This window comes from Talpa occidentalis, unplaced genomic scaffold (assembly GCF_014898055.3).
Source record: "Talpa occidentalis isolate TD23 unplaced genomic scaffold, MPIMG_talOcc4v2.1 talOcc4.10, whole genome shotgun sequence".
Lineage (NCBI taxonomy): Eukaryota > Metazoa > Chordata > Mammalia > Eulipotyphla > Talpidae > Talpa > Talpa occidentalis.
The window spans coordinates 37713506-37727949 of NW_023600993.1; the positions used below are offsets into that span (position 1 = coordinate 37713506).

Sequence of the window (14444 nt, forward strand, 5' to 3'; positions counted from 1 at the left end):
TGGGGCCTCATGTTCTTATTTTTTAATTGTAATCATGTCTCCTTGAGTTTATTTCCCTGCTGCTTTCCCCCAAGAATGTTGTTCTTTTTAAATAGATGTGCATATGTGTGTTGCTTTTAATATACCACAATGTGTGGAAAGAACACTGATCACGAGAGTTACCGTGTTAACAGATGTCTGTGTGTATAAAGCACTGTCTTACCGGTAGGCACTGTGTTATATGGCAGGTCTCTAGAATGGGGGCATCTCATATGAAGGAAACCTTATCCCTACTCAGCAGGTCTCCCCTCTTCCACCCTGATGACCTCCATTCTACTTTCCACCTGTGAGTGTGACTGTTTTAGATGCCACACGGCTTTGTTTAAACTCTGAATGATCAGTGAATGAAAGGATGGAGGCTGAGTGAGGAAAGAACTTCAGCTTGAGAGCTTTGACCCTGGAACCACGCTATCCGTGATGAACAGGAAGCAATATCTTCTCGGCATCGTGGGTGCTTTCAACACTGACAATCCTGCTGTGAGCTTGGGGGACTTAGGGAGGAAGCAGCAGGGCCTGGTCATGTGCTGAAAGTTCATTGCATTGCTTGGCCCGAAACACCAATAAATGCACAGAAAGTTTCTAGCAAAACTGATTAATCCACAAAGCAGCTGGGGAAATGAGTACCTTATGAAGAAAGACGTTCAGCTGAGGAGAACTGGCCTTAGAAGCAGATGTCTCACCTTACTGTCACAGAGCAGCAAAGGACCACCCGCCCCTAACCGGGGCTGGAGCCCTTGCTTGAAATAGCAAAGTCCGAGGCCCTTGACTCGCATCTGACAGGCCGAGCAACTTGGTCAACAACACCCGAGACTGGCTCTGTAGCCTGAGCCCCACTGACGCTGTTCCCAGCTTCCTCACTATTAAATGAAAAGGGATGGCTGGGGTGTCCCCTTCTGGCTCTGATCTCTTTAGTTCTTTTACCACAGGCTGCAGTTGTCAGGACAGCATGCAGCTAAGATGCCTCTTGTGGACAGTTTGGGGCTTTCTGGGGGGTGGGGGGGTCCTGTGAGACCACTTAGTTGACTTGTCAGACTTCTTGGTGCTGGCCCACCTGCCCCCTCTCTTGTGCCCTGGGCTCTCAGCAGAAGCAGGGACCCAGAAGGGTTGTAGGCCTCGGTTGGACAGCAGATAGTATTTCAGCAGTGCTGACAAAGTAGCCTGAGCTGACATTTGAAAGGCCAGGGCCATCTGTTCTCTGAGTGGGCTCAGCAAGGTGAAAAACAGGAGAAAGAGTCTTCCTTGTGGACGTAGCTAGCCTGGCACATAGGGAAGGTATGGACTCCCTGCTGTGGATAGAGGTAACCTGTGGAAGTGTCTGGTCCCATTCGACACCACTTCCATCTTTATTTACATTTATCCACCAAACTGAAGGACAGTATATTTCATTCAGCAAACAATGCAATTGAAAATCTAAAATGTGTGTAAAGTGAATTGATCTGATGCCACAAGTGATTTGTGGCTATAGAGCTCTGAAGAGAAAGGTTACTAATACATTTGTAGAAATGAACCCATCTAAGACATAAGACTTGTAAGAGTCAACGTGAGAGGGTCAAGGAGGTAAGTGTCCCTAGGTACTCTTCGGTGGTCATAAGGCGAGCTGTGGCTGGACCCTGGAGGGCTTCAGAGTGTCTCTGCATTTGCTCCAGAGTGGCAGACTCATCCTGGGAGGAGGGCCCCTGAGTGCATGTGGCATATGTGGCTATTGGGGTTTGTCCAGATGCCTTTTTCTCATTTCCACATGTTGTGCCTTGCAGATACTGGGTTACTTTGACTATGCTTTCACAGCCATCTTTACTGTTGAAATCCTGTTAAAGGTAATGGCTTTTGCATTGATCCTCATATACTCTAAAGCAGACGTAGCAGTAATAGTTGCAACTCTTTGTTTACCTTCCAGATGCTAGGTTACGCAGATTATGTCTTCACTGGTACTTTTGCATTTGAAATCATTTTGAAGGTAACAGGCGACAGGGCTGTGTGTGAAGGGGCCTGCTCCTGTGTGGCACACAGCAGAGATGCGTGACGTGCTTTTGACTATTTTTGGTTTTTTGCCTTCTGTGATCAAGCTACACATTTTGTTTTTTTAAACCAAGAGTTTTTCCTATAAACCAGTCAACCTTTTGCTGTTTCTTTTTAATCTTTGGATGCATGTTGAAGCTACTTTAGCTTCATAACAGTGATTGGAAAATGTATTTTGCTCCTTTTTTAATACCCTTTGAAATTTGTCAGCTGATAACAGATGCATCACTGAGTGTGAACTTTTCCTCCATCTCTTTGACTTCAAAGTCAGAGAAAAGACTATCCTGGGAGAGGAATGTATCTCTGACTGAATTATGTTTTCAGTGGCCTGAAATAGTAGCACACTATTTTCTTGCAATGGGATTTGCAAGATAATTTGGGTCTGTTTGTGTTAAGATATTTTATATCTGTTTTAATGGATGGGCTTGCATTTATACAGCCAGAAATGAGCACCCTTTGGACGGGAAACTCTAAATGCACTGCCCATGCATGAGCTAACAGCTGCCGTTACTGCGTGTGCTTTGTGTAGTGCCTGTCAAGGCCCCCTTGGGGTGAGCTCAGTCACTCATATGCAGTGGTCTGGAGACCAGCAGCAGGGAGCCGAGAGCCCTGCCAGTGTTGCTAGGTGGCCGGGTCCTCAGGACACCAGGACAGTGTGGCCCACGAGAACTGTTAGTTGTCTCCCAATGGGTAGACAAGCTGGGAAACGAGGACTTTTAACAACAGTTTTCTTTAAACCTTGGGTTTTTTATGTGTGCACTCAGGAGAAAAAAATGCATTTTATATTAGACTAAGTGGAACTTGTGCTCTTTACAAAATCTTCTATAAAATGAAACCTCAGCTAACATTGCTAGGAGAAGGGACATTGGTGGTTTCTTTTTTCTTTTTTGTTAATGAAAACACAGCTCAAAACCAACCAACTCTTTCCATCACCAGTTGGCACCTCACTGGAGCACCCATGATGGGCTCTGGGCACACATGGCATAGACCAGAGAGCAGTGAGACTACACAGGTGGGAGCTGGGCTAGCTTTGTAGCCATACCTGGCACCTGCTGGAGTCCCCAGACCGGGAGGAGCTATTTGAAATGGACGTGTTGCTCAGGACCTATAGGACAGTTAGCGACCAATCTCAAAGAGGTTGTAAGTTGTGGTGTAAACAGTGAGTGAGCGCTGGAGGTGGCGCCTTCTCTGGCTCACACAGGGAGGCCTGGGTTGGAGCAACGCGCCTCCCAACGTGTCACAGGGGCCACAGCTGGCAGGGAAGCCCAGGGGTCTAGGCAGTGACTACATCCTCATGCGGACACTAAGCCTCCTTAGGACATGCCAGGGATGTATTCATATTTGAAATTTGTCATCACTGTAATAACGTCCAAATTAGTCTTCTTTTAAAACGATCTAGACATCAGCTGGCCTTTTTCCATTTCTGGAAAAATTCCTGGGTTGCTCAACCCTGCTGGTTTGCATTTCTGACTTCCTAATGTGCACTTGTTAATTAAGTCATACTCTACTCAAGGTTTTGTAAAGAGCCCAGGTTTTGTTTTCTTGGGAGAGAAAAAAGAAAAACAGTAAATCACTCATGATTCTGTTTATAGATGACGACGTTCGGAGCCTTCCTCCACAAAGGGGCTTTCTGCAGGAACTACTTCAATTTGCTGGACATGCTGGTTGTTGGGGTGTCTCTTGTGTCTTTTGGGATCCAGTAAGTATCCTGGCATGTGTCTGTGTGCCTGTGGTTTATGTGAGAAATTTTAGCACATCTCATAAAAGTTAAGCATTGTTTTGATGCTCACGTTTCGTTATCTGGGAAAGCTTGATTTGCATTGGACAAATCGTGCCTTCTTGTGTTTCCCTTTTTCTTCTCATGCCCACTACTTGTTTGGGCTAATCACTTGTGACATTTGCTTTCAGCAGAGGGTGAACAAAGTCTTGGTGTGGAGGGTTTACTAGGAGTTCCTCCAGGGGCTGGATCCAGGGCCTGCTGGCTCCTCTCCCATGATCTTAGTTCCCCATCTCTATAGAGGGGCTGGGACCAGGTGGCCATCGGGGCCTATTCAGATTGGCTAGTAAAGACTCCCCTTGGTTTCCAGAATCTATCAGCTGACCCCTTCTTTTGGCCTCTAAAATTTTCAGTTGGGAGGAACTGAGACTGCAAGTCAGAGCTGTGGTGTGTTTCCATGACCTTTAGGGATTTCTGACAGGGAGTAGTCTGCCTGCTATGCCCTGGGCAGGTCTGAGGCTCCAGTGGGAATGTCCAGGAATGTCCTTGCTTTCCTGCTGATTTGCAAGCACCTCTGCTCAGGTACTGACCATTAGCACCCCCCATATGAGAGCATGTACACATGCAAGTAAATGGACAGGTTCTAGCCCCCTCAGAACACCAGGGACCCCTACGTGAAATGGCTTTCTGTGTTCATCCTCCTCACTTGCCACCCCTGCCTTGGAAGAGGAAGCCATATTGTCATAGCTTGAAACAACATTCTCACTAGTATCTTTGCAACTCCCGTAAACTCCCAAATCTGCCTGTTTTCTCCAAGCGGTGGCCCTGGCCCACTGCTTCCTGAGCATATGGTAACACTCCCAGCCACCTACACTGCTAAGGGGGCTGCATTCTCTCCTTTAGGGCTTTCCTAGGAGCTGCTTAGCTGGGGCCCCTCCCTTGTCATGTGGCTAATCTCCATTCCTCCCTTGGGACTCACCTGGGCATCAGCCTGTTTGATGGATTCCCCAGGCACCCCAGGATTTGCTCCCTTAGCTGCATGACCACTGTTGTCGTACTGCCCAGCTAGCTGGCTGTTGCCCATCTCTCCCCCAAAATGGGCTTCTTGATGACTAGAGAAGCCCAGCACGAAAGCCCTGCCATAGGTCTTCACACTTAACAGAGAAAACCAAAACCAAACAAACTAAAGCCTGCAAGGCAGGCACTACCTAGTGTTTACGTCAACTGAAAAGAACAAAGCAGATTCCTAAATGGTGTCTTTGCGGAGGTGAGCTGTGCAACTGCCAGGGCCTCTGTGGAAACCCCTGGGCTGGGAGTAGGAGGTGCTGTGTGGTGTGGCCTGGAAGGAGGAGACCCACTATCCTATGTGAATTGTGGAGACAGATTTTGCTCGAGGTCCCACCCTGTTATATAATAGAATGAATGTGACGGCCAAGTGTAATCTTAAAGTATTTTGTCCAAGTGTAGGCCACTCTGCTCACTTTCTTGCCTTCTGCTCTTTTCTTTAGATCCAGTGCCATCTCTGTTGTGAAGATTCTGAGGGTCCTAAGGGTCCTGAGGCCGCTTAGGGCAATCAACAGAGCCAAAGGACTTAAGGTTTGGATTCTGCCCCACCGGCAAGCTGGACTTGCTTCAATTGAAGTTAGCTGTAATTACTGACTTTTCTGGGCCAGAACTGGGGGCTGAGGCCTGATGAATTTTAAAGTGTGATATACATCTGGAAAGGAAATTTCTGCCCAGTTAGGCTGCCTCTGCCAAGTGATGATGAGCATTATTGAAATCATTATTTTTTTTAAAAATTGGTGCATTTAAGATATTTTCTGTATGTGAATACTGTTCATTTATTACCTTTTGCATTATCAACAGTGTTTCTTTGGGTTTGTTTTAGACTTTGTTTATTCGCATGAAGGCTTCACAAAAGGCCAGAACGTTTGCATTTTCCTAAGTCCTTTTATGGGGCAGGGCCTGTGTCTCAGGCCACACTACACCCCCTAGCCTTTTGTCTAACCAAGCTCACTGCTTGAGAGGAGCCCAATGAGGGACCCATATACAGGGTGCTCCTCCATCTGGCCACAGTGCACTGGGGCAACTCCCTGCAAATAACTACCTAAAAAACAAGCATTACCAGGTTGCAAAATCATATGAAAATATGCATCATCATGGAAAATCTTGACTGATATTAGCTCCCTCTATGGCTAAAACAACATCAAGCAATATCCCCTGTCCTTATCCCCTGTGTCTTAGCACGTTGTCCAGTGTGTCTTTGTGGCCATCCGGACAATCGGCAACATTATGATCGTCACCACCCTCCTCCAGTTCATGTTCGCCTGCATTGGGGTCCAGCTGTTCAAGGTACGGATGTGCCTTTGCGCATAGAGCCCAAGCAGTCGGATGGGGGTGGTGGGGAGTGGGGTAGGGAGCCTGCACTTGACTGTCTGTCCATTCTGCACCCAGGGAAAGTTCTATCGCTGCACAGATGAAGCCAAAAGTAACCCTGAGGAATGCAGGTGAGCATCCTGAACATAAGAGTGGGGAATTGGGAAGAACACATGGGAAAAATCAAGGATTTGCTCACGCTACCACTTCAGAAATTTTGTCATGGAGTGAAAGAGGCCCATGTGCTCATCTCATGACTGAAGGGATTTTTTGTTTTTATTTTGTTTTAATTGAGGTGAAATACATGTTACAAAAAATTAGCCATTTTAAATCGTACGATTCAGTGGCACTTAGTACAATCACATAGCTGTGCAAGTACCACCTCTAGCTATGTCCAAAGCTTTTTACCACCCCCCAAAGAAAGCATGGATGACTTTTTGTGTTTGCTATGGAATCTGTATGCTGGAAGAAAAAAAACAGAGAACATAAAGTAACAATTATTAAATGACACCCCAAAAAAACTACCCCCTACAGCCCCACCATGATTTCCTCCAGACCAGAACTTAAAGCTCTACTGACTGTTCAGGAGTTGCCCACCATGTTCAGACAGGTTTTCCAGGCTGCTGCTCTCCCCTTGTCCTTGTCACCCACATTTTGGTCATATTTCCATTTCAAGAGCAGGCATAGGCAGGGTAAAGTGAAAAACACAAGTCCTCTTACTCCAACATGGAGCGATTGCCTACAGTCCTGTGGCCATGTCGAAGGCCATGTCCCCATCCCTTCGAGCTGTCGCTGAGGTCTGGCTGCTCAAGCTGCTTATGTTAGCTTGGGGTTTCTTTTTCTCAGGAAGTGCAGTAAGAGAGCACCCACTGCAGAACCACTGTGCCTGTGCCCCTCCAGAGGCACCATTCACTAGGCTGCAGCTGAGCAGTGCAATAGCAGGTGGAGACCCTCCCTTTCCCTCTCAAGCCTCTGAGTCCTCATCTGTGAAATAAAGACATTAGACTCTTTCCAGAAATAAAATCCTGAGAAATATTGCCAAAAGTTCCAGAATTCTTTTGGAAAGAAAATTGGGAAGATTGTTAAGAGAAGGGATTTGATTAAAATATAACTAAGAAGATACCTCCTGGGCTTGTTTCCCAGAGTAAATGGAATTCTCCAAGGCCAAAGCTTTGGCTTCGTCAGTGTGTAATTGAGTCCATTGTGTATGAGCGATGTTTACTGCTCACTAGTTCTCATTTGTTAACAGACACATGCTGGGTGTCTGCCTGGCTTCTCTGGAAAATGCCACTAAGCTAGTTCCTGGGCAGTTATTTGAACTGCAGAGTGGATTCAGTGCAGGGAGATGAAGGGGAAATGCTGAAGGTGCTACTCTCAGCTGGACCAGCTGGCACTGAGTGCGATGGTGCCCGGAGGTGGGACTGGGGCTACCCTGATGATCCCAGGTCAAGCCGGCCCCACCCATGCCTCTTTTCCTCTCTAGGGGGCTTTTTATCCTGTACAAGGATGGGGATGTTGATAACCCTGTGGTCCGGGAGAGGATCTGGCAGAACAGTGATTTCAACTTTGACAATGTCCTTTCGGCTATGATGGCACTGTTCACGGTCTCCACATTTGAGGGCTGGCCTGAGTAAGTACAGAGGATGGACGTCTTACCGGGTGCTTCTGCTTGCCTGTTCTCTGGGCCCAGCCATTCCTCCTGGAGTCCACGTCTCTTCACAGTTGCAGGCTTCTCCTAGGACTTTGAAATTTTGGGCCATTTACTAATCACTTCTTGGCTCACAGGCCTCCTCTGTCTGAGTAGGGATATGGGTAGCCTTTGTGAGCAGCTAACAGGACTGTAGTGTCTATGAGGCAGGGATGATCCCAGCAGAGGATCCTCTGGGCATGGAAACAGGACATGCCCAGCAACAGGACACCTCATCTCAGTGACTCCTGGGGAGCTCCTCCTGGGATTGGGGAGGCCTCTGAAGTGTTCATTTGTCATGCCAGCTCCTTTTGGTAGCCATGTCAGTAAAGCTGCCGACCCACTGTTGCCAAAGAGGGTCTTGACAGTGTTCCTACCATTCATTTATTCATTCATCTGTTCCTTCTTAGACTAATGTTCCAGGCATGGACAGTTGCCATTATACCGTGTCTTCCACTAAGGCCCTTGCTCATTCATAAAATGTGCATGTAATGATCATAATGATTTAAGATCCATGCAACTTGCTGTGATAGCCACTGTAGAAACCAAAATTATCTAGACATCCCTCCTCTCCCCAAGCCCACACCAACTCAGAGTGGCACGTGCACAACAGGTCCTAAAAAATGGCTGGGATGTTGATGGGTAATGTAAGAAAGAAAAAATGAGGAAGGTAGAATGTGAAAGGAGAGTCTGTTGTACTTTGTCACTCTCTGCTGTCTTACCCCACTGCCACCAGAACTGTAGACCTAGATGGAATCTTAAATGCCCTGTTCCCATGCCCAGAAGTACTGCAAACTGGCAGAGCCCCCTTGATGCAGGTGAGAGTCAGAGATGGCTATAAGAGTTCCTGTGCAATAGCAAGACAGCTGGAAGGGATTTAGCCATTAGGGAACTGATCCTAGGGACAGATTAGGCGTGGAGTAAGACCTTTCACTTTACAGAGGCACTGGCTGCATTTTCAGGTTTTGAACACTGTGCTTTAGCAAATCAAGGTGAGGGGTAATGAACAAATTTGGAGCTCAAAGGAACTGGCCCAACGCCCAGCTCTGCCCCTGGGAGTGTGACCGCTGGCTCTGAGAGCCCTTTCTGCTCCTCCATAAATTGAGAACGACAGCAATGTCTGCCACTCCAGATGGATGTGAAAATGCCAAGCACAGTGTCCCCATGGGTACGTGCCTCAGAAGTATTGCTTCTGCATCAGAATGGCATCAGAATGGGGGTAATGACCTTGGGGTTACTATAGGAATTTCCCTTCTTCCTGTTGAGAGTTGTGTTTGGCACGTATTTCATTTGAGTGTTTCAGTTTGGGGACGCTCTCTTAGTTCTTTGGCAATACCCTGATTGCTTGCTTGCTTGCTTGTCTTTACCAGTGTGTAGAGTGTCCAGTTCTGCTGGTGTCTTACATGTGACATTCTTCCCATCCACTATCAGAATAGAAAGGGCTGTTTTTGGATAATTGTGAAAATTGTTTTTCAGTCCTTGAAACAGTCAACCAATGAATCTATCCCAGATGTTCCCTCCTCCAGGTGCTGGGCTGACTGGGTCTAATGCTAAGGGAGTTGCCTCAGAGATGCTTGTGTCCAAGGGACTTGGGGTGCGAGGTCTGACAGTGGGTGTCCACGAGCGCATTCAGAAGAGGGGCTCCCTGGGAAGGCAGCAGACCGGGCTGTTTGGGTTGGTGAGGTTGGCAGTGCTTACTTGGTCCTTCTACCCTGCAGGTTGCTATATAAAGCCATCGACTCGAATGGGGAGAACGTTGGCCCCATCTACAACTACCGCGTGGAGATCTCCATCTTCTTCATCATCTACATCATCATCGTCGCATTCTTCATGATGAACATCTTTGTGGGCTTCGTCATCGTCACATTTCAGGAGCAGGGAGAGAAAGAGTATAAGAACTGTGAGCTGGACAAAAATCAGGTTAAAGTCACACACTGTTTGGGCTTCTGTCCCTTGAGGGAGAGAGGAGTGACCTCTTCTGACTGCTCCCTCCTTTCCCTGTGTGCAGAGGAGGGCGCCCACCTGCTCTCCGCCCCTGGACTTGTGTCCCGTTCAGAGCACAGTCCCAGCCCCTTTGAGTCTTTACTCTTTAGAGCTGGCCTCCCAGGTACAGATTAGACTCTCTAATTGTGCAATCCACCCCCAGACCTGTGGGTAAGAAGTCAAAGAATGTTTAGGCTGTGGTCATGACCTACTAGTGACAGCTCAGAACCTAGTAGGGCGGTGTGGCCAGGGGACAGAAAGCACCCACTGACTCTCCCACAGTCTCTGCTAAGGGAGAGTGTTTGACAGACTCAGCCTCAGTGTTGTTGACAGTTGACACCAGATTACTCTTTGTTGTGCTTTGTGTGGTGCTTGGCCGCATCCTTGTCCTCTCCCTACTAGATTCCACTAGCAGCAACCAAAATCATCTCCGGGCATGGTTGAGAACCATTGACTTAGAAGGAAGCATCCTATAACATCCTGTAACGTGGCTCACTTGAAACTTAAGACTAAGATTACAATGGCATCATTCTTGTTATCTAGTGCCTTGTTTTAACCAATCTGATAGGAGCACGGCCTCCGGCAAGGGAGCTGGGAGACCGTGTTCTGGTCCTGTTCTGCCTGCACTTGCTCTGTGACTGCTCCCTTATCACAAAATTGAGGGCATTAAGAAGTTGCTTTTAGAGGTTTCTCTCAGCCATAAAAGATTGTCCGTGAGATTGAGATTCTATTCTGAGAGTTGCCCTCAGGTCCTCTATCAGTAGCATCTCTGTTGATGAAGACATAGTGAGCAAGAATCATCTGTCAGCCTGAGCTTCCTGGGGGGAAGTGGCCCTGGCGTGGTGAGCAGGTCTGTGCCAGGCTTCACTTGTGCCACTGGAGATTTGTTTGCAGAAAGATGGTCTGAGTTCCTTTCAATGCTGCAGATTCCACCAGTGACAGACACCTTCCCAAGGAAGAAGAGTGCCAGGGCAAGGCGCAGGCAGTGCCAGAGCTGAAATCATGTCACTGTGTGAGGTCCAGAACAGGCTCGAATTGGGGGTCATTGTGTGAGCATGTGAGGGCACAGTGGGGCTGTGTTCTGGACACAGGGAGGTGTCTGAAGTCAGAAGCCAGAGTCAAAGCGGAAGTTCAGGGGAAGGTAAAGAGCCTCGGAGCAGGACAGGCCTTGATGTTGAACCAGAGGCTCTCAGGCCTGGAGGCTTCCTCTGGGCTTCCAGCAAAGGCTGGACCCATCTCAGCTCTGTAGCGAGTGAGGACAGTGCTCTGACTAGGTCCCAGCCGGGTTCACTCCAGCCAGCATTTTAGTTTGAGGTTTGCTAGAAAATCATTACTGACCAGGTCCTGAGCTTCTGAAACAAACACGAGTCTCCAAACCTCAGAGGCTCGTAGCTAGCTCACCATCAGATGCTTATAGCTCCTAAGAGGTTCCTTCCTGGGCAGCTAAGGGTCTTGAGTCTTAGAGTAAACCCAGCCCCTCTGGTTCCTGAGGATTTCTGCACCCCCCTTACTTGACTTCCTCTCCTGGAGGAGACCACAGGCAGGAGAACCACAGACATAAGCCAGAGGCGTGGAAGAGGGGAAGGGGTGGCCTGAGTCCCAGCCTCATAGCCCTCCCCTGCTGTGCTCTGCGGGGCCTCAGGCAAGGAAGTCCCACGCCCTGGACTCAGCTTTTTAATAAGTAGAATGGAATAAGACCAGGTGTCCTGCTTACCCACAAGGCTGCTATGAGAATCAGATGAGGCAGTGGAGGTGGGGGCCCTTTGTCAGCAACTCAGAGGGTTGCCCATGGGTTTGCTGTGGTTTCCCCAATCCTGCCTGGTTCCTCCTAGTAGGTGTGCATCGCTCCTTCAGAGCAGACAAGAACTGTGCTCTTCTCTCCTGGACGTGTTCGGGACCCCTTCATTGCTCTTTTCTGCCGTTGCAGCGTCAGTGTGTTGAATACGCCTTGAAAGCACGTCCCTTGCGGAGATACATCCCCAAAAACCCCTACCAGTACAAGTTCTGGTACGTGGTGAACTCCTCGCCTTTCGAATACATGATGTTTGTCCTCATCATGCTCAACACACTCTGCTTGGCCATGCAGGTAAAAATGGAGACAGCTGTGGGGATCACGTCTGGGACTTCTGCACAGCCCCATGCCTTAAATTCTGAGGGTCAAAAGTCGCCCCCTCACAAGAGGATGGGTTTGATTTTCTGATAAGTCTGGCTTATAGTTTGGCCAGAGTTCCATTCTGGCTGACAGTTGTCACATAGCACACAGTCGGAGCTCAAGAGGAAAAGTGGTTCCTTTGTTTATCTAGAGGGTGACTGTACAGCATAATGGCAGGTGACATTTCCATGTAGCCCGAACATGGCATTCAATTTTGTAAACCTTTAGCATGGCCTCCTGTGGCCAGGGCATGGTTTGAGGACTGAAGCTCTTTCTGAGTTAAACGGCTCAATCCTGACTTTCCCTCCTTACTCACTGGGTGCCCCTGAGCCTTGCTCGCTTTAAAATGGGGAATCTACCCTACTGAACTCAGTGATAAGGCAGATGATTTGCTGGATAATTTGAGTCAGGCACTTTGCTCCGGGCCTGTCACGGAGTAAACACCCATGTTGAAAAACAAAATGCAAGACACATTCCTGTCCTCAGGAGCTCTGGGTCTGGCAACGGGCCATCTTCAGTCCATGAAGTTGGGAGTTTGACTACAGCTACCTCCTGCTCACATGGGGGGCAAGGAATGCACCTCACTTTCCTGGGACGAGCTGGATGATTGCAGGTGGTATTCACACTGAAATTCCTGGAAGCTTATCTTCAGGTGGACGCTGCGCTAGTACAGGAGGCGAAGACCACGGTCTAGCTCGGGTTTTCACGCTGCTGAAGAACTTGAGCAGATCAAACCAGCTCCCTGTACTGCTGGAAAATGGGTGTAGAGGTAGTCAGGGACACATTTTCCAGCACTTTTCTTAAATTTAAGAATTCTTTATGGATTAAGAATTCTTTGTGGAATGAGAAGGACCGTGTACTGATGTACAGAAAGGCGGGCAGTTGAGAGAACACCGCCTTTTATGAAACTCAGACCGAAATGGTATAGAATCTGCCCTTCACCAAATCTTAGCCTTTATTCATAGACATTGGGATAGAATCTGTATTGTGTATGGGCCAAGGCCCTAAATGTCAGCCCTGCCAGAAGAAAGGGTGTTCTCCCTTTATCCTGAGCAGAGGAAACCGATGTCTTCCCCTTCATCATCCAGTCATCCTCATCTTGTCCAGACCCCTCTGTGCTTTGTTGGGGAGCTAACTGTGTGATCTGGCAGTGCCAGTGGGACGGTTGGGTGAGGGTCCTGGACTGTGGGATGCCTCCATGTCCAAGCGGTGTCTGTGGGGAGCAGAGGTCAGCGAGCCTCCTTGAATGAGTCTAGGATGGTCTCTGAGAACTGTGCCTCCGTCTTCATCCACAGCACTATGAGCAGTCCAAGATGTTTAATGATGCCATGGACATTCTGAACATGGTCTTCACTGGGGTGTTCACTGTCGAGATGGTCTTGAAGGTCATTGCTTTTAAACCTAAGGTGAGTTGCTGAACCCGCTTTGCAAAGTGTTGCTGAATCACCCCAGAGAAGCATTGCTTCCTGTTGGTCTTGTGTTACTGAGTTATGCTGCATTGTTTTGGCCTCTAACTGGGTTATCACCTGAGAACATTAAAATCTGATTAGGACATCTGTAATACATATGGGAGAATCAGTCTGCAAAAACAAAACCTCAGAAGAACAATTCTGAGAAAAAGGAGGGAGGAGAGAATTGGAATGTGTAGAATGGAGATTATTTGAAAATTGATTTTCTGTTTATAGAATAGCTTTCTCAAGAAAATGTGCCTCATTAGAGAAATTGCTCAAACATTAGAGAAATTGTCTTAGCCCATGGGAAGAATTAACCCTGACTTTACTTTGAGACTTTCAGCCTCAAGATTTTGGTTTATTCTGTTCTTGGTCTGCAGCAGCCTTTTCACCTTTTGTGGAAAGATCAACTGGCTGTAGACCTTTTGTTGGTTTAAATTAGAAAAATTTCACTGATTTTAAGACAAAACATTAGAACAAGACAGGAAAATTGTTCCACTCAGCTGGACCACTCAGCAGATGATGTCTCTGGGGAGAGGTGAATCCAGCTATATAAATGCCAGTAGAAGAGATGAGTAGCACAGTTAAAAATCTGATTAGGACATCTGTATACATATGGGAGAATCAATCTGCAAAAATAAAACCTCGTAAAAACAATTCTGAAAAAAAGAAGGGAGGAGAGAATTGGAATGTGTAGAATGGAGATGATTTGGAAACTGATTTTCTGTTTATAGAATAGCTTCCTATTCTATGCGTGCTCTTCACAGCACACATAGTTCTGAGCCAGGCTGGATTCGAACCCCTACTGTCTACTTGCTAGCTCAGCAAGTTACTTTACCTCTTTGTGCCTCAGTCTCTTCATCCATAAAATGAGGGCACAAATGGTCCTATTTTTTTTTTGGTGGTTAAGATGAGTAAAGTCCACTCTATGTGCCATGGCCTGAAGCATCCCTGGCACCTGGCACTGTGCTGGAGACATATCACTATCGTTGCTGTCACCTCCACCATCCCTAAGCAGCGGTG

The 14444-nt window shown here is 47.6% G+C and overlaps 1 protein-coding gene across 25 annotated transcripts in view; it reads left to right on the forward strand.

The window, feature by feature from the left end:
• Positions 1 to 14444, forward strand: part of CACNA1D (calcium voltage-gated channel subunit alpha1 D) — a 477528-nt gene that overhangs the window by 403635 nt on the left and 59449 nt on the right. For all 25 annotated transcript variants that reach the window (XM_054694641.1, XM_054694644.1, XM_054694649.1 and 22 more), the window contains 9 exons: positions 1794 to 1853; positions 3648 to 3754; positions 5281 to 5368; positions 6017 to 6124; positions 6227 to 6279; positions 7632 to 7778; positions 9554 to 9755; positions 11746 to 11904; positions 13266 to 13376. In XM_054694641.1, the coding sequence (XP_054550616.1) occupies positions 1794 to 1853; positions 3648 to 3754; positions 5281 to 5368; positions 6017 to 6124; positions 6227 to 6279; positions 7632 to 7778; positions 9554 to 9755; positions 11746 to 11904; positions 13266 to 13376 (1035 nt within the window). The remainder of the gene's footprint in view (positions 1 to 1793; positions 1854 to 3647; positions 3755 to 5280; positions 5369 to 6016; positions 6125 to 6226; positions 6280 to 7631; positions 7779 to 9553; positions 9756 to 11745; positions 11905 to 13265; positions 13377 to 14444) is intronic.